This window comes from Canis lupus, chromosome 13, assembly GCF_011100685.1.
Source record: "Canis lupus familiaris isolate Mischka breed German Shepherd chromosome 13, alternate assembly UU_Cfam_GSD_1.0, whole genome shotgun sequence".
In the NCBI taxonomy this organism is placed as follows: domain Eukaryota; kingdom Metazoa; phylum Chordata; class Mammalia; order Carnivora; family Canidae; genus Canis; species Canis lupus.
Genome location: NC_049234.1, coordinates 17,540,093 through 17,560,344, shown reverse-complemented (window position 1 = coordinate 17,560,344; position 20,252 = coordinate 17,540,093). Strand labels below are relative to the sequence as shown.

At 41.2% G+C, this 20,252-nt stretch overlaps 1 protein-coding gene across 1 annotated transcript in view; it reads left to right on the top strand.

Annotated features, from left to right (window-relative positions):
* EXT1 (exostosin glycosyltransferase 1) overlaps positions 1–10,669 on the top strand; it is a 284,462-nt gene extending 273,793 nt beyond the window's left edge. The window contains exons 9-11 of the mRNA XM_038555385.1: positions 4,150–4,310; positions 6,513–6,684; positions 10,130–10,669. Coding sequence (XP_038411313.1) covers positions 4,150–4,310; positions 6,513–6,684; positions 10,130–10,315 — 519 coding nt within the window. The 3' untranslated portion in view covers positions 10,316–10,669. The remainder of the gene's footprint in view (positions 1–4,149; positions 4,311–6,512; positions 6,685–10,129) is intronic.
* The last annotated feature ends 9,583 nt before the right edge of the window (positions 10,670–20,252 follow it).

The following is a 20,252-nucleotide window of genomic DNA, read 5'->3' as shown; positions in this document are numbered from 1 at the left end:
TGGAATTGAACAGACATTATGTGCAGCCTAAACCACCCCAGGACAAAATGCCCTGGGCCTCACCTTGGTAAAATGCTTTCTCCATAGCCCAGGCTCTATAAATACTCAGTGAATGAATGATTGAAGGGATGCATGCTGAGGAGATTAAAGTGTGAACACACAGCCGATTGTGTCATGTGCAAGTCGGCAGGAGGAAGGGGCTGGGGGTGGGGGAGATATGTTTAATGTTCAAAGGGAACGACAGCTATGGAATACAGGGTAGGGGACACTCCAGCTTACACGTTTCTGCTGCTTCCTGCGAGGGAAGCTGGCATCCTCGGAGCACATTCATTCAGCAAGTATTTATTGAGGGATCTCTTTGTTCTGGTCTCCATGCCGGGGACTTTGATTACACAGTTCCTGCCTGTAGCCATCAGAGTCAGGGCAGCAAATGGAATCCAAGTCCGGTGATTCCAGGAAAGGGATTTCAGTTGACTTGGGTGGGTGGGGTTAAAGACACTGGGGTATCTGGAGAGTGGCAAGACCAGGAAGCAGCTCCCACTCCTAAGTCTTAAGAAAATAGTGTTTCAGAGTCTTTAAGATGTGGAACCTGGGAGAGGAAGAGGAAGCCAACTCTACAGGAGCTATGATCATGGAGGCATGTGACAACTGCCTGAAATTCTCGTGCCAAACCTCAGAGGGAGCCAGGAAAAAATACTCCGACCTCTCTTTCTCTCTGTCCCATGTCCATTTCCTGTGGGGGACGCCCACTGACCTAACCTGGTCACCACCAGCCTGTAAGGAAGCCCAGGCTGTGCCATCCATGGGGCTCCATCATGCCAGGGCACAGAGCTTGGCAAGAAGAGTGGAGAGTGGACCTTGGAGGGCAAACGCAGGGAAAGCAGCACATGGACACCAGCGTGTCATCAACACAACCATGGCATATATTTAAGTCATTATCCCGTGACCTCAAGTACTCATGCATCTCACATCTTCCACTGGGCAGCAAGAGGGCACTCAACAGTTGGTTGTTTTGTTTTGTTTTGTTTTGTTTTTCCTGTCCCATGGTCAAATATCTTTGAGCATCTGTGATGTTTCCATGGGCTGGTGAATTTCTTTCTCAAAGACCAGCAATTCCAGACGCTCCGTGCATGCTGGGAGGAATGTGTGCCCTACATGAAGTAATTAGAAGTCTGTGGATGGAAAATGATATATAAATTTAAGAGTCTGGTGGTCTGGTTTACTTTTGCCTGCTGATCTTGGAGTGATCCTGTCACCTGACATGGTCAAGGACAAAGGACTTCTCTTTTTTAAAGTGAATAGATGTTCGTTTTATTTCCTCTCTCAGGAGTCTCCGCTCGTTTAAATGCCTCTCCATAGTAGTCAGGATAGATTTTTAAGCAGCATTCTGTAAAGGGTATTAGATATAGGTGGTTTACAGTTATTTACATTTATCTGAGTTGCTGCAAATTCTCAAAAGAAAACAGATGTTGGTTTTTAAGAGAAAAGGCCTCATAAGCTGACCTTTACCTCCTTTGATGTGCTAATGATCTTCTTGAAAGCAGAACTATCACAAGAATCATAGTTTTATCTGAATTTACTTTTGAGCTCCTTTGAAATGACTTGAAACAGCTTTGAGATAGTAAGAAATTCATGTGATGAAAAAACCCCATCGGGTTCTATAGTAGTTGCCAGGGCGTGTGTTTCCTTTTCAAAGAATAATGGAAAACCCCAAAGAGCGCTGACAGCCAGGCTGATTCTTTGACGACGGGCTGCATAATATATTGGCCCATCAGTTGGCACCATTAGTATTGAGCGCCAGTGATGGCATGCCGGTTATCACAACCCGATTTCAATCTTCTGGCAAATACCGTCTGCTCCCCTGCTGCTGTCTTCGCGATCCCCTGTGTCCCAACAAGCTTTCTTAACATATTTTCCAACACCCTATTTTTTTTCTGGATGTTTTCATTTGGGAGGAACAAGCTATATTCTTGAGGCTCTTTTATCTTGAGTTAGGGCATGAAACTAGAGTTTCATTACAATTTGGATTTATGACTATTCACAAAAATAGTGACTTCTATGCCCAAAGGGTTCAGAGATAAAAACGACCCTCACAGATCACTCAGGCCAGTGCTCCCAAAGGATGGAGTGTGTGTACCTCAGTTTTGCATACTTCATGGCAAGCATATTTCAACAATTGTATTTACTGTTTGTCAGAAAACAGTATAGCCAGCAACCAAACCAGGGTTTCTCTGGCAGGTTTACCTAGGATGAGGCCGAGGGGGGAGTGGAGGGAGAGAATGAATGCCTGGGGCATTTTAAAGAAAAATAGGAAAGAAGTAATTGTATGGTGTGGGGATGTGGCAAGAAGGGAATGATGTTGTACATGTGGTGAAAGCTTGTGAACTACTGATCCAGGCTGATTTGCTTTGTTCTTTTAATTGAGATAACATTTGTAACATGAAATTAACCATTTTAAAGTGAATAATTGAATGGCATTTACTACATTCACAATGCCAGGCAGCCACCAGTTCTATCTTACTCAAAACCATTTTCATTGCCCAAAAAAGAGACCTCAAATCTACTAATCAGTCACTCCCTAGATTTTAGAACCACAGATCTGTTTTGTGGATTCACCGTTTCTGGGAATTTCTACAATATGTGGCCTCTTGTGGGTGGCTTCTTTCACTCAGCATGCTGTTTGCAGCGTTCATCCATAGTCTAAGTATTTCATTCCTTTGAAGAGCTGAGTAACATTCCACCATATGGAGATACCATGGTTGGTTTATGTATTTATTCATCAGTTGATAGAACCTGGGTTGTTTTCAACCACTGTTGGCTGTTGCAAATAGTTATTGCTTTTCGACCTCTAGGAGGTGGGAACTGGACTTGGCACCATCACTCAGTTCCCAGCCACCATCACAGCGCTGCTACTGGAAATATTTGTGGAATAAATGGAATTTCCATTTGCATTGCTTATGAAGAAGAGATAAGAAAGGTTGTAGGGTGAATGTATAACCTGTATAAGAGTTAAATTGTTCTCAGTGCTATAGCAACAGAACTAAAAGAAGGCTATGGTAACAGTACTTACCAAATTTGAAACCAGAAGGCTGGGTTTGCATCTTGACTCTGCCACTTACTAGCTCAGGAAAATTACTTGCACCTCCATGTACCTTAGCTTCCCTCTCTGCAAATTGGAAACTGTAAAATGACGTACTTCTCAGGGTTCTTGGAAGATTACATGAGTTCAAATGTGTAAGTACTATAACCAGAGCATTACATGACTATGAGCATTATATGATCGTTTGCTGTTACTGTTTTAATTTTTTTACTTCCTATGTATTTATTTATCATTCATCAAACAATCCTAGCAAGTCAGAAATTCACTCACACATTTTAAAACAGACGATTTGCTAATTATAAATGTCAGTTTTTAACAGGTTGAGAAGTACCTGCTTTGGGTTACTATTAGCACTGGAAAGTCACTTCCCTGCATTTTCTTTAAAATAATCACGTGGCTTCACTTGGCCTCTTCCCTACTCTTAGTGATTTTTCATTGTGGATGCTTTTTCTAGATTTCCTTTATGCTGAGCATCTTTAAACCTGAGAGGCCTGACTTACATTTCTCTCTGATACCCGCTCTGAAATCCTGTTAGAACTTGTGTGGTTTTTAAACATTTAAACATCTTTTCTCTCACTCTTAACACGCTGCTTTTCTTTTAGTCACTTTGGCTTTGCCATATTGCTAGTCGTGATGCATGCTGTATATTCATCCTCTGGATGTATATAGGAAATCTCCCGTTTATAAAACAAGCATTTGTGCCTTGCATGAATCAGTGGTCATATGCACCGTGGAGGGAGGAGGGGGAGGAAAAAGCAACTGCTTTTGTGACTTGTGTTTTTGCTTGAACAAACTGGATCCTAAAGACACATCGACGATTTCTTCTTTCGTTTCTGCACTAATCTGAAGTTTCAACAGAAAACATTAACATGTGCATAATTATGGGGCAAAATGTCAAGCAGTCGGTTTAATTTGCTGATGAATACATGGAATTAATGTTTCGCAACAGTCCTGGGATTTCGCGTTATGAATTAGCAGGGGGAAGGTAATGTTTTGTTGACATTTGTTAACACTGTTGATTGCTTGTTTGGCTTGTGTTCCGCCTGCAGGTGGATTTTGCCTTCACAGTGTGGCAGAGCTTCCCCGAGAGGATTGTGGGGTACCCTGCACGCAGCCATTTCTGGGATAACTCTAAGGAGCGGTGGGGGTACACGTCCAAGTGGACAAACGACTACTCCATGGTGTTGACAGGAGCTGCTATTTACCACAAGTGAGGAATTTAGATATCTTGCATATCGATTTTTATATGACTCCTTATATATTAGCTTCCGGCTGTTGCATAATCAGAAACTTGTGCCAAATCTTGTTAACAACATTAACAAAAATCAGTCTGCATCGCCGTTTACCTTCCAGCAGTGCGGCCAACATGTGTCGTTGAAGCCAGTAAAACCCTTTGGTTTACTGCATTTCCAGAACTAAGGGTAGAGTAACATCTTCAGTTTGTCTGAAACTGGAGGACAGACTCACATATATCGAGTAACAGAACATTTCAAATAACAGCAACAAAAGTAAATACTGAAGTATGCACCCCGAGGCATCATCTATGTGCTTGCGATTTACCCTAGAGTAAAAAAATAAGAATGAAAAATAAAAATCTTGCCTACGTGGGTTTTCTGTTCTAACAAGGGGAGGACACCGTATTCATAATAATTCTCTAATAGGTTAAGGGAGTGAGTCATATAGCAAAAAGGCAAAGAGGAGCTGGTCAAGGATCATGAAGGTAGAGGGGGACGGACGTTCAAGGGTGGCTAGTGATCCTCATTGAACAGATGAGATCAGAGCAGAGACTTAAGAGAAGGAGAGGAAATCATCCAAGAGGATTTTTGTGTGAAGAGTGCTCTGGTGAAGGGAACAGCTCAGCCAGAATGATGGCTAGATGCCCCAAGCCAGAGTGTTGGAGGAATATCAGGAAGACCAATGTGCTGAGAGTGGAATGAGTGGAAAGCAGGAGAGAAAGAGGTTACAGGGGCCCAGATGCAGGACCTTGCTCTCCGTCATGAGGACTTCACTCGCCTCTGAGTGACATGGGATTCAGCGTAGGGCTTTGAACAGAGTGGAGACATCTTTTTATATTTTAGGCATCCACACTGGGTGCTGTGTTGAGAATAGACTATACGGGGGCCAGGGTAGAAGCAGGACCTATTAGGAGGTGATTGGCATCTAGGCAAGAGATAATGGAGCCTAGGAGCCAGAAGTGGTAAGTAGTGATCAGATTATAGGCATATTTTGAAGATCTCTAGCATAATGTCTTAACAGATTAGATACAGAGTTGGATAATGGTGTTTGTTTGTTTGTTTGTTTTGATCCCAGGAACTGGAAAGATAGGCCATCAAGAGATGGGGAAAGCTCTTATAGATGGATTAGGTATTAGGGAAAATACAGGAGTTCAGTCTTGGGCATGTTAAGACATCCAAAAGGATATGTTGGAAAAACAGCAGGGACAGAGATATACAGTTGGGGGTTGTTTGAATAGATGTGGTCCCTTAAAGCCAGGGCACTTAGGTAAGATTGCCAAATTAGTGAGTGTAGATAGTTAATGTTACTGACTCGGTCATTAATAAAATCCCCATTCTTCTGCCTTAGTAAGGTGAACACACTAATTGTAACCTAGTCTTTTTTAAGTAAAGAATAGAGAATCTTTCCGTCATGGGGGTAGAGTTGGAAGTACACAAGGTATAAGCATCTAGGTTGGCTGAATCTTGATCTTAAGACCCTACCTCTTTAAAGTTCATTGTTCCCTTTCTTCCCTGCCACTACCACTCAGTGAATCTGATTTATTCAAGTTATTTTTCTTATAAATACATGCTAATATGTCTCTCTTAATAGAATAGTAGAGTGAGAAGTAATCCAACTTAACTATGGGTCCTCCATAATGATTAGCCACCAGATTACTTAGGAGTTTGCTTTAACAGTGTCAAAATAATATGGTTTATAGACCACGAAAATGGAATAGTATATTGTTGGATTCAGAATTATAGAATAGTATTGAATACAATTCTGATTAAACTAGTAATTAAAATTGTAAAGCAGTTTGTAAGGATATGTGGATTATGTGTAAGTAACTTCTCTTATCATCCAATTACTCAGTTTCTAACCAACCACCCTGATATTAAAGTCATGCTGCCCGAGCAATATCTCCATCATTGTGTATCTCTGGGACCTTATTTCCTTATCTGTAAAGCAGGGATAATAATAATACCTCTATCATAGGCTCCTTATGAGGATTGTATGGCGATGCCTTGTAAAACACTTGAGAACATTATCTGGCACATAGTATCATTGAAGTGATGGCTATTGTCATGATCATCTATATGTTTAGAGATTCAAACAGTAAGTACAGGTTTCCTGTCAAAGAAGACCATCTCTGATTATATAATGATGGGCACCTATGAAACTTGTCTGGCTTTTACAGATATTATCACTACCTGTACACCCATTACCTGCCAGCCAGCCTGAAGAACATGGTGGACCAACTGGCCAACTGTGAGGACATTCTCATGAATTTCCTGGTGTCTGCTGTGACAAAATTGCCTCCAATCAAAGTCACCCAGAAGAAGCAGTATAAGGAGACAATGATGGGGCAGGTAAGAATAGAACTCTCCTTCTCTGCTTTGCTCGCTGGTTGTTTAGCCTGAGGTAATGAGACTCACTGTTCCTCTAGGAAGGATAATGAGGAAATTTTTAAAAATCTCTAAAAGCCCCAGAAGAGTATATGGTTGGCACATGGATGATTGGGAAGACGAGAGTCAGGGGTATCTTTATATCAAGAATGTAAAAGCTCTCATATAACCTACAAGGTGGCATGAGAAACATGTACCTTCTCCAGAGTTAAAGACCTACAAAGAATTTATGTAAGTTTATTGTAGGTACTTTATTTAATGAATAGCTAATAATATTGTCTTCAACACACCCTTCTGGTGATTTCTCTTGAGTTGGGTGAGCACCTTGGTTACAGACCAGAAATCACGATCCTTGATCTTCCCCTAGAACACAAGTCAGTTACCTTCTGAAACTCAGTTGGTTCATCTCTAAAATGGAAAGGATAAAAATCAACCTCACAGGGTTAAGATAACATGTATGAAAACTAGGGACACCTGGGTGGCTCAGTGGTTGAGCCTCTGCCTTCAGCTCAGGGCATGATCCTGGGAACCTGGATCCAGTCCCACATCAGGCTCCGAGCAGGGAGCCTGCTTCTCCCTCTGCCTGTGTCTCTGCCTCTCTCTCTCTCTCTCTCTGTCTCTCTCTCTGTCTCTCATGAATAAATAAATAAAATCTTTAAAAAATTTTTTTAAATGTATGAAAACTTTTATGAAAGTAAAATATTGTTGAGTCATATAAGTTTAGTACTAAAGATAGTTACAAGGAAATATAATCCAACTTTCTCTTTTTATAAGTAAGAAAACTAGGACCCAGAGAATTTAAACATATTGCCACAAGTCACCTACTACTAGAGATAGAATTGGGAGTTGAATCCCAGGCTGTTCCTCCCACTACTGGTTATTTTACACCTCTGGGTCCAGTATCAGGCTGATCTGGCTAAGCTGAAACTCATCCACTTTTATTCATCTTGGACAGAGCCCAATACTATATAGAAGAAATCAAAAACCTGTAGACCGTTTAGGTCCAGTCAGGTTAAATCATGGAGAATCCAACAGCATTTGAGTCAACCTGGAAGAATGTACTTGAGGGTTCTATCAGTTGAGTTGTTTGGGTTTTCCATGTACCTTGTCCCAGTCATTACTGAAAATCATATACAGATCTAGCTTTTGCAAAGGAAAACTTAACCAGACCTCATGTTAACATGGTTGATGGATTTTCCATCACTAAATTTAGTAAAAGCAAAAACCTTACAGGATCTTAAGTGTATAAAATTTCATAAAAAAATAAAATAAAATTTCATAATTCAGTATTTACAAACATGTACAGATTGTCAGGCACTGATCTAGATACTGGTTATGACCGAACTGCTGTCCTTAATGAGCAATGAGTCTTGTGGCAAATTTTATTTCCCTCTAACTACTAAAAGAACACGCAAGGGGATTTGCAAGAACTTTTCATCTTTAAGGCTAGCAGACTAGTCACATTCAAGCCAGATATATTGAGTGGCTACTGTACGCCCAGGCATTTTTATCAATGTCATTCAAGGACGTAACATTCCTTTAGTATTGTTTGCTCAGAAACTTCTGTGAACTTCCCTGAGGTTACACACTCATTAGAAGTAGAACTCTAATAACACATGGTTCCATAGGAGTTCATTTTCTATTCTTTTCATAGATTTGCCTAATTCTACCAAATCAGTATTTCAAGTGATTTTACACATATTTTGGGACAAATATAAAGCCTTAGATAGAACTTGATGTGTCTAGTTAGATATGTACTGTATGTGGCCCCTCCTGCCCCCCGCTTCCTGTCATACACATTAGTTTATTGAATGTGTGACTGGTAATATAAATGGATATCATGTACTAGTAAGATTATGTTTTTATTATGCAGGAAATATATCTTATCTAGTATGTTGTTTGACCCAAAATAAATGTTAAAATCTACAGGCAAAAATGATACTTTGATTCAACTGGATTCTTTTTTTTTTTTTTTTTTTTTTTCCATTTGTAAGAGAAAATAAGAATAAATTTAAGCTCTGGACAGTAGTTCTGGGGATAGGGAGTCTGGCCCCACACTCATTTGGGACCAAAATAAGGTCCCTTTGGGACCAGTGTGCTCCGATAGGAACTCAGCTGGTCAGCTTAGTCAGAAACTTCTCTGACTTGCCAAGTAGAGTTCTCCTAGTGTAAATGGTAAAAGATAGAACCTGAGCTCAGCCCCTTTTCAGCCTTGAACAAGCTTCCTCATCTGTGCAGTGGGGATGTGATTACCCCGATGGGTAGGTGACTTAACCGTGTTGTTGTGAGGAGGCCCAAATAAGCTGCATGGAAACACTTTACAAGTAGTGTTTTGTTTGTTATTCTGCTGCTCAAAGGTAACTTGACATTTGTATTTACCTTCAGTGGTTCCTTTCAAGCATGTTGACACTTGTGGTTTTTAAGTGACTCTGAGTGATTCTCACAGTAAAATGTACCTTCCTATGAAACCATTTTCTTTTTCTTTTTTTTTTTCTGAAACCATTTTCTAACAATGCATGAGAATAAAAACCATTGAACATACATTCATGCATACATATATCATTGTCCAGATGCCTATTTGTAAATGAGGCTGGGGTTTTTTTCCCCTCACCATCGGGTAGCCCCCTCTTTCTTTGTTTTATAAAAATGGAATTTTTAAAAAAGATTTTATTTATGTATTCATGAGAGCCAGAGAGAGAGAGAGAGAGAGAGAGAGAGAGAGAGGCAGAGATACAGGCAGAGGGAGAAGCAGGCTCCATGCAGGGAGCCCGACGTGGGACTCAATCCCAGGTCTCCAGGATCATGCCCTGGGCTGAAGGCAAGCGCTAAACTGCTGAGCCCCCAGGCTGCCCCAAAATGGAATTTTTAGAGACATTATGCTTATCTAAATTTCAGTACTTCCAGCTTTCTTTTAAATCAGTGTCCTCTACATGATCTAAAAATATTTAATCAGCCTTAGGCAAACACAGCTAAAGATGTAGCCATCTTTTCTGCTTCTCAGAACCAACCAAGTAAACCAGAGAGTTTTAGAATACTATCTTTGAAACCGTAAGCGCATGGTTAGACATCATATTTGATCACACGGACAAAGATAAATTTTATGTTTACAGACCATAGTAGTTGAGGCTCAACTGGTGAATCATTCCCAGACTAGAGGATCAGTCAACGTGGAGCTTTGTTTGTATGTTGTGAACGTCAAGGAACATGGCATGTCTTAGGAAGACCTTCTGGCAAGGTTGACCTGCAGCTAGTGCTTGCATCTTCCCCAGGCAGATTGCGAGGGTTGGGGGTGCATCCAGACCCCAAGCTCTGCCGCTTGCCCTTGAACCTGACTTTGGTTTTCTGCAGCGTTCCCATCTTACCTTGCACTTCTCTCATTGTCTTCTTGGTTTGTCTCCCTTTTCCCCAGACTTCTCGGGCTTCCCGCTGGGCTGACCCTGACCACTTTGCCCAGCGACAGAGCTGCATGAATACGTTTGCCAGCTGGTTTGGCTACATGCCGCTGATCCACTCGCAGATGAGGCTCGACCCTGTCCTCTTTAAAGACCAGGTCTCTATTCTGAGGAAGAAATACCGAGACATTGAGCGACTTTGAGGAATCCAGCCAAGTGGGGGAGGGGAAGCGAGAAGGGACGGGGTCAAGCTGCTCTCTCTTCCCAGTGCAGATCTGCTCAGCAGCAGAGCCAGATTGTGCCAAGTATCCAAATAATCTTAGATGAACAGAATGACAAAAAAAGGAAAAAAGAAAAAAAAAGGCCAATGAAAACTCGACTCCTGGCTCCTGGGACTGCTCCAAACTCACCTCACTGGCTTCTATGTCCCAAGACTAGGTTGTGTACAGTTTAATTATGGAACATTAAATAATTATTTTTGAAATGATTGCTATGCAGGTTTAAACTTTTTTAATGATCAAAACTATTAAAAACCAGAGTTCTTTCTTTAATCAAAATTGTGTTGGTTGTGAATATTTCAAAGCTGCTACTCTTCTTCCCACAAACATCATTGTCCTTGGTCATGCAGGGTTTCCTGCGGTTACAAGTGCTCAAACTTCATGGAAGACACAAGAAGTCACTGCACCCAATGTCGAGAAATAACATCAAGCATAAGTTAAGACAAGTTCATTATTCCACTTTGCCAATACAAATTGTTTTCCACTTGGAATTTGCAGATCCACTTGAACTTCTATCTCTAATATGTTGCTGCATGAGAGAAAGTATTATGACCTCCAGGTAGACAGTTGTAACAGAAAACCTTATGTCTCAGATATAGAGATGTGATCATCTTTTGCACTGGGGGTAGGGGTTGGCGGGGAGTTAATACCAAGAAAACACTAGTATAATTAAGAATGTTCAGTGTACACAAGGACCCATCCAGACAATCCACCAGCATATTAGCGAGATGGATATACTGACCCACAGCAGTAACCCAAGGCTCTTCAGGGATTGTGGGCTAGATTATGCATTTCACCATTGACACACAGCTGCTGAGAGCTGGGGAATGGCTTTGGTTTAGAGATGGGCGAACAGTGTGTCGGTGGTGGACCAGGAGTCACGAGATGAGCTCTTTATGTTTGCAAAAACCTCGAGTTTCAGAGGCTTCTCTGCTGAGAAGGTAGTACTCACGTATAAAGTGTCCCCGTGGAACACGAGCCTTGCTGAGAAGTCACTGAGGTTGACCTCACCACTGGGATCCTGATACCACTTGTGGGCAGACCTTGTTTTGAGCAAGAACTTGGCAAAAAAAATAATCAGAAACAAATGTGCATACTGCTTTCTGTCACTGTAATTTTTAAATTGGTAAAGAAGCTGAGTTGTGCTTCTTGTTAGAACATTTCTCTGCACATGCTGCTTTTAGTTTCTGGTTATTGTAAAACTGCAAGTACAAACAAAATGTATATATGTGTGTATATACACACACACACACACACACGTCCCTTAACTCCCTTGTAAAAGATGAAGATTTCTGGTATTAAATGCCTTCTTCTACTTGGAAGAGGCAAGAGAGAATAGAGGGGAAGGTTCGTGGGTCCTACAACCTCTTATTCTGAATAAACAAGAAGAAGCACTTTAGATTTTTTCCCCATAAACTCTCATAGAGCTCATAAATGTATTCCAGCGTTGGCTGAGAAGACAATTCCATCACAGAATTATGTTCAAATCACTCCAAGTGCCTGGCTTAGGTCAGTGGGAGCCATAAATCCGGGAGACTTGAACTCATCTTGCTTTGTAGATGTCCTGAAGGGAGAGAGGGCTGGTGACAGAGCAAGGAAGAAGGGCCTTGTGGACAGGGGAGAAACTGGATGTTTGCAGAGGCCCAGAGAGGAGGCTGTGCTGCCTGGAGATGGAGTGAGGGCCGCCTGTGCGTGCAGATACTGCCTTGTGAGTGGCATGTGGGCAAGGAAGTTCAGCGAAAGGGGGGCTTTCTCTGCAGCCTCAGATCTCAGAACAGTTCTCGAAGGTTCTCTGTCCTCCAGTTTGACCCAGTGTTAGCCCATTCTCAAACATGTGACATTTTCTCCTAAGAGGATGTGTTTCTCTTATGTGTGTGTTGAAAAATAATTTTTAAGTCCATGATACTTGCACTTTCTCTGATACAACTTCCTCTGAAATACCCAGTATAATAGATTCTGTGCCATTTGAGCTGCAGCTCCCAGCGACTTCCAGGGTTAGCAAGGAATCCTTCGTCACCTGGTCTTTGCAGATTCGTATTTAAATGAATGTTTTTAGGACTGCCAAATTATTCTTGTCTCTTCCTCCTTTGCAGAAATGTGAATGCAATGTTTTGTTCAACGACCCCCGAGCCAACTTGAAACTCGTGTTGTCACTTGGCTTGCAGAACCGTGTCCCTAATTGTACCAGTCACATGAATAGATTCAGGGAACCACTGTGCCAGATTTACCTGTCACAAAGCTCACAGGGTATATTCTCCACAAACTGTATGTGTTACATGAAAGAAAAAAAAAGACAGTAATTATAAATGAGAACAGGATCTGACACACTCAGCCCCTTTAAATCTCCATGGTTTCATTTCATGTCATTGTCTGAGCAAATCTCTTTGGGATGCCAGCTAGTGTGTTCTTTTCCCATTTGGAGCATACAGCTGGGAATTGAACAATGCTTAGCAAATCAGTGAGGCCCAATAGTAAGATGTAATTTTAATTCACTTAGGCAAGAGTTATATTTCATTGCAGCAAGTTGACAAATCGTAACCATCTCTGTAGGGTGTCAGGAGTTATCTCTCAGTCAAGTTTAATGATAACCAGGTGTCCCTAAGTGGGCCAACATGGATTGGGAAGAAGCCAAGGCCAGCGAATGCATTGCCAACCCTGTAATGAATTACATGCAGAAACTCCATTGAGGACTCCACCACTGACAATTTCTATACAACATCTTTTCCAGCTCCACATTAGGACATATGATCTTAATAATTTTTTTAAGCTGGTTTATGTGTTTATATGAAAAGGTTTATAAGTATCAAATCAAGTTTGCATATACATGGAATCGACCACCACCTTCGTTGAAAACGAATAACCCAACACAAGCTGTAGACAAAAACCCATGAAATAATCCTTGTAGTCATATCACAGAAGATCATGTAGCTGCGTGGGCCCACCTGAACATAGCACACTTCCCAAAGGATGCTTCAGAGGAAAGTGAATAAATGTCTCCTACCTGGAATCTTACGTGCATTACAGTTTAATTTCTTATTATAAATGGTGCTCAGAGAAGGACCGAGCTCGGTTGCTTCTTTCAATTTTTCTTTCGGAGTGATTTTTGTTTTTCATTTCCAGTAGGCGATATTAGCCTTTACTTTAGTGGTTCTGGATACCTGGTCACTTGAAGGACTGTTAGGCTGGTGGCCTTTCAAAAAGGTTACTCAACTTTAATTGAGGGTGAGATGAATGACTATGAATAGATCTGTATACTGCCTTTTTTTTTTTTTTTTTTTTTTTTTTTTGTCTTTTCAAAGTGAGCTCTTAAGAACTAATGAAATTTTAATCAAACCTGTTTGAAGGCCAGGAGTGGGGAAAAGACAGCTGTGCCCGTGAGAATCTAAGTAAGACCCTTGCTGGACAGGCTGAATTAAGGATGCAAGAGCCAAAGCAGACTTCCAGACCTGAAGGTATCCTACACTCCTTCCCTCCGGTCTCTGAGAGCTCCAGTTTTTAAAAGGACCAGTTATTGCCGTGAACTCCTCAATAAAAATGTCCCTGCCTTCTAATAGTTAATATAATTGACATGCGGTGGTGCAGCAGAACTGGAATTGCTGAATTCATCTGCCTAGTTTCCATTTTCAGATGGCTTTGTCATTCTTGGCCAGATTTAAGCAAGAAAGTTTTACTGCCGGCCTCATTTTCTCAGGCATGCTTGAGGGCGACAAAGTTGTTTTGACTTTTCAGTGAATAAGCGTTACTATCAGGCGGTGCTACACCTGTCTCCCTGTCTCAGAACTTCAGCATGCAGACATTAGATTATTTTTTCGACTCTGGGTCTACTTTTTAGAAATGGGTTCCAGCATCCTTCAGAACACAGCCTCTTCCATCAAGTCGGTAACCCTGTCCGGATGCTGAGCATGGATAGAAAAGCTGTTATTTGCAATACAATCTCAACAACGAAGATGACTCCTGAAAACTTTTTTTTTTTTTTACTCCTTTTCCAGAAATCAAAGAATTTTATCATCATGGTTTTTACTTAGCAGGGACTGCCTGTAGTTGTCAAGTCCCACCGTGTTCCATATTGGGAGCCTAGATGAACTCCCCAAAGTCAGGACCTCCAACGCCCAGTTAAGTAGAAGAGGAAGTGTGGATCATCCTCCAGAACAAGAGGCAAGTAGCAACCATCGAGAAAGCCCTCCGATGAGCATGGTCTCACACTTGTTTAAAATCAATCAAACTAGTCTTCCAATCACTCTACTTTTGTAATAATTTGCCTCTTAGGCTTCAAAGGCCCTTTGATTTCCACAATAGTTCTCTGTACTCCTACAGGGCGAGGTCTTTTTCTTTTCTGTTGTAAGATTACTAAGTGGGGACCATGCAAATGACCTGGTTACCATGTAATGAGCCTTGTATGTTTACTTTGAGAGAAAAATACATGTGGGATATGGTGAGGGGTAGAGGAAGTGCACTGAAAACTGAAACTATTTTAGGCGGCAAATTGTAAAGCAAAAAAAAAGCAAAGAAAGTATACCGTATTTTGTATCCGATGTACACTTGGGATGGTTTTCTAAGATATTGCCACTGTCTTTGTAGTTTCCCCACAGGTCTCCTCTGGAGTGTTTACCCCATGTGTGATAGACTATTAATTACTTAGTGCAATGAAGCCCTGAAGAGTGTTGGAGAGAGCGTGTGCGAGAAAATACAAAGCCATAGATCTTGATTTACTTCACTGACCTGTGTAACTTTATGTCTGGGTTTTGCCATCCGAGATAGATTGTTTTATAGCAAGTGTCACCAAAGACTTTTTCCTTCCAATTTATAGAAGAAGAAAAAAAGATAAAATATTAATAAACGACATGACTTTTCATCGGCGCGGTGCTCATTCCATCTTTTCTGTTGATGACTGGAAGGTGTCAGTTCTCGGGGAGGGGGGGGATTCTTGCGGGGAGCTTCTGGGGGAGGCAGGCTGCACCCACGTGGGCTGGGGGCAGGTCCCACTCTCCCCGCCTGGATGCAGCCCAGAGCCCCGCCTGGCGGGGAGCACGGTGCTGCCAGCAACTCAGCCATCTTCCAGGCCAGATGCAGCTGGTGCTGTTGGAAGCAGGCCAGGGTGAATGGTGGGGACATGGCCAGTTCCCAGCGTTCCTCCACACAGACACTGGGACAGCGTGGCAGGGCCAGGCCCAGAGCATCTGGAGCCTGACAGCTGTGGCCATTACTCCCTTTGGTTTCAACTACTGTGTAGAGCTCATGAATTACTGGCTGGCGAAGCATTTATTAGACTGGCATTTCTCAAAAGAATGTATAAATGGTTCCAGGTGTGAGTGCAGCTCCATGCATCAGGACCACTGTAATCAGGTTTGTCCAGTAATGATCCTTCTTTCAATCCCCCCTTCCCTCCTTCCTTTCTAGTGGCATCTCCTTCTCATCTCTCTTAGGCTCCTTCCACCCTCTTTCTTAGGGCATTTTTAGAGGAAAAAAAAAAACATCTGCCACCGATGTCACATATTTGCAGGGGAGCATATGCCAAATTGCATTTGGAGATGTTGATTTGTTTTTGGCTATCAATCAAGTTTTACATTTTGTGTTCAGTTTGTCCATCTGTAAAATGGTGACTTCAGAATATCTATTTACTAATATTTTCTGAAACACTACTGTAGACTCAGCCCCAAGCTAGGTGCATCGGAGAGAATTTAAAAAAAAAAAAAATCTACTCCCTGTCCTCAAGCAAGGTGGGGAGAAGTCAGGGTCGGGTTGGACAAGGCAAGTCCAAGGCAAGTCATCAGAGGAGTCTCAGCAAGGAATTTGCCAGGTCCTGGGTTCCACACTGGAACATGGTCCTGATGGTGCTACTTGTCAAATCTGGCCCTGCAACGTGACTGATGATAGAATCCCAAGTATGAGAGCACATTAGAAGACTCACCGGAGAAGCAGCTGTAATTCAGTCCAACCCTACCTCACAGATAGGCAACGAATGCCATAGCATGCAAAAATACCTCGAGCAAACCTACTTAATAAATAAACAACGGTGTTGCTTTAGAATCTGAGCATTTCCACATCTACTCACAGGCGACAACTAAAAGTTATTGGTGGACACTTGAGTCCCTCCATACCGGCCACCCTTAACATGATGCAGTCTTTCCGATTTGCAGGAACGCAGAGTAGGCTATGTTGCCTACTATCTGAAGCTCAGGTATGCTTTGGAGGATAGAGTGGAGGTGCTGGTCTACCAGGGTGGATCCAATGTTCGTGTTTGCTTTTGACCTCACTCAGATGAACTGCTCAGGTGCGCTGATTAAAGTCACAGTCTTTGGAACACGACCACCTGGGTTTGAATCTCGATTCTGCTCTTAATAGTCCTGTGACCTTATGGAAATTTCCTCTCCTCTCTATGTCTCATTTCCTCAGAAATGTACTAGTCTGTCCCTCATAGGGTTCTCACAATGATGAAATAAATGAATAAATAACATGTTCTTCAAATAGCATTCAGTATATAAGAGAAGTATGTAAGTCTTACCTATTATTAGTAAATATTTTGCCAAAGTGGTTTGTTTTAATAATCTTTTCCTTAACCTGTTCAGTATATAAGAGAAGTATGTAAGTCTTACCTATTATTAGTAAATATTTTGCCAAAGTGGTTTGTTTTAATAATCTTTTCCTTAACCTGTTAAAAAGGAAACATTCTAAGTTTAATGTTCAGGATATTAATACTGACCCAGATTAAACTGGACCTTTCAAGTGTCCCAGGCATCTCGTTTCCAACTTCAATAATATTTTAATGTCTGTCAACATGAAATCATCCTAGCATCCATGAACAAGCAATCCATCAGCAGAAATTACATAAAGTCAAGTTTTTATTTTCTGGATGAACTTCTTTGGGGAATAGTATGGTTTCTTTTTTAAAAAATTCTCATTTAACAGAATATAGTTAAGGTGCCTCAGGACTAAAATGAAGTTTAGATGCCAATTATTAGTGTTCCTTTTCTGGTGGCTTCAATTACATGAAGAAAGAGAACATGTTCTTGCCAATATGTAAATGATTTGCCAAGTTTGAATTTCTTTTACAACCTATACTGCAAATAACCTGGTTTCCTTGGCTAACTCTACTTGTAAATCAAACCTAAAATGTGTCTTTAATCAGAGAGGATCAGTTATCCCATCTCAGAGTAGAGAAAAAACGGTTAAGCTATGAAGAGGGAGATTTGGAGGCTATTTGCACTGCTCCCCAAAGACGCATATATACACGTTATTTTATAGCACGCTTTTTAAAAACTTAATATATAGCAAACATATTTCCACGTCATTACATCATCTTTAACCATCAAACTGTAATGAATGCATAGTACTCCATTGTATTGCTCTTCTATATTTTCTTTACTCAATCCCTAACTGTTGGAAATTTAGGTGTTTTAAAATTTCTCACGTTACAAATATTGTAGTCAACATTCGATCAATGTGAGCCATGCTATGATAAATATTCCTAAAGAAAAATCTTTGTTCACATCCATGACCAGTTTCTTAGGATGAGTCATAGACATAAAACCGGCAGGTCAAATATTAGAAATAATTTAAAGATTTAAAAAAAAAAGATTTTTGCTACATATTCACAGGACATTTCAATGTATTGTAATTCCTACTGAAAGGAAAAGCGAATTAACCTGGTAAAAAGCTACCTGAAAAATCTCATAACTGTACTTTGGCAGCCATAATGTTTTTAAAAATTGGGGTCCATGAGGGCAAAATTAACAAAAGGTCATCTTCAGTGGTTAAAAAAAAAAAAAGATATCATTCCTCTGGAGAGACTAATTTACTGGTATGAGCCCTCTTGTTGGATGTTGGGAAGTTTTTTCTAGGTAACATGTCCCTTATGTATCATCTTCGGGTTGCAATAGAGAGTAAAAGTGAAGCTTCCTTCTCAAATATTTTCCTCTTCCTTCTGGTAAGATCCATATCAATTAAGTTTTAATAAAAGCATTTTCAACATCATCCTCCACCGCAGCTAGTGCCTCTCATTTACCAGTAGCAGCCTGTTTTTCCTCTTTCCCTCTGAAGACTCATGACTTTAATGATGCTGTCCTCCACTCAACCCCGCTCCTCCTGACTCCAGGGAAGGATGTATGTACCTGTCAAGTCGTTGAGACCCAATTCTAGATCATCTGTTGGTACCTTAAAAGGGAGGTACCATCTTTCCTTTAGCATTATTATGTGCATAACACAACACAGTAAGCTCTACAACTAACAGGATAACAAGGCCAAAAGTGCTGGAGAGTAGAAATTTCGCATGTCTTAGGGGAGACTTTATGGAAGATGTGTGAGATTTTAAGAAATAAATAACCATTTAACTATTAGACAAGGTGGGAAAAACACCGTTTATAAAGGGTGTTCTTATGAACTCAAACACCCTCCTCAGAAGTGTGTACAGAGGAAACAGTGAGAACCTAGATCTGTGTGAAAGGCATCATCATCATCACACAAAGACACAGTTGGTTCAGTATGATATGGCTCAGGATGACTGTGTGGCTAATGGCAACTGCTTTCAGCAAAGCTAAAGTAAGTAGGTGGTAATAATAATAATAATAATAATAATAATAACTTCAATGAATCCCTTTCTCTTTTCTCCTAATGCAAAATTTTCAGTGCAAAATACTGAAACTGTGGATCATATCTGATTCTACCGCACTCACCAAAGTAAGCAGAGGGTAGCAGGAAGCATGGCACTGGAGACTTTTGAAATGGGAAAATTGACTTCCACTTCTGGTTGGGATGTAGAAAGTTGCAGGAGATTGTCACATTCATGCTTACAATGAATGCTAAATTCAATAAGTTGCAATATCGTGGTAATTTAAATCCTGGCAGAGAGCCGCAGATGCAAAGAAATTTAAGTGAGCTGAATCTTAGGAAGAGATGATCCATTCCTGAGAGAAGAGCATCCTATGGCTGCTTTCATGCTAGCAACACCAGATTGTTATCTCATCAGAGAGCAGGTTAAGGAGAAACCAGGTAAACTGCTAATGGACTTTAAGCAGTCATGGCAGGCTGGCATGAGGGACTCAGTTCCTAGGTGAGCCAGTCACAGATTGATCCACACCTACCTGCCATTTCTTCCCATGACAGCCTTATGAATTGTATGCAGCAGGAAACTGAATGCAGGACAGGAGAACTCAGAGAAATCCCCTTGAGACACCCTGGGTCTTCACTGGCTGGAGGACCATACCGACCAATATCTGAGAAAAATAGAAAATCCTTTCCATCCCGACATGTAGAGAATCATCATACTGTAAGTCAGTGGCCCACTAAAGATCAGGAGAAGAGCAGGAAAGCTAAGATCACCCAAAAGCACACAGGAGAGACTCCTTCAAGATTCACTGGACTTCTACTTGAGTGTGTGGCCATGACCAACCAAAGGCTGGGGGCAGGGCAAGAAACTTAAAAAAAAAATCCCCCTGAGGTTCATGGGACCCTCACCAAGGGCAAAGCAGAAACTCCTCAAATTTTGAAAGCAAGGCATGAAAGTTGGGAAGGTCCATTCAAGGTACACAGGGCCTCTATCAAATGCAAGTTAATGGCTTACTGGGGCCTGGGGACAGGGCAAGAGAGCAGAGATAAATGCCCAGAAGTACATAGAACTATCTCTCTGGCCAGAATGTGAAGAAAAGGGAACCCTTGTACACTGTTAGAGCAAATGCAAATTGCCATAGTGACTATGGAAAACAGTATGGAGGGTCCTCAAAATATTAGAAATAAAACTACTATATGATTTGGCAATCCCATTTATGAGTATATACCTGAAGGAAATGATATCACTTTCTGGAAGAGATTTCTACACCCTCATGTTCACTGTAGCATAATTTACAAGAACCAAGATAGAGAAATAATA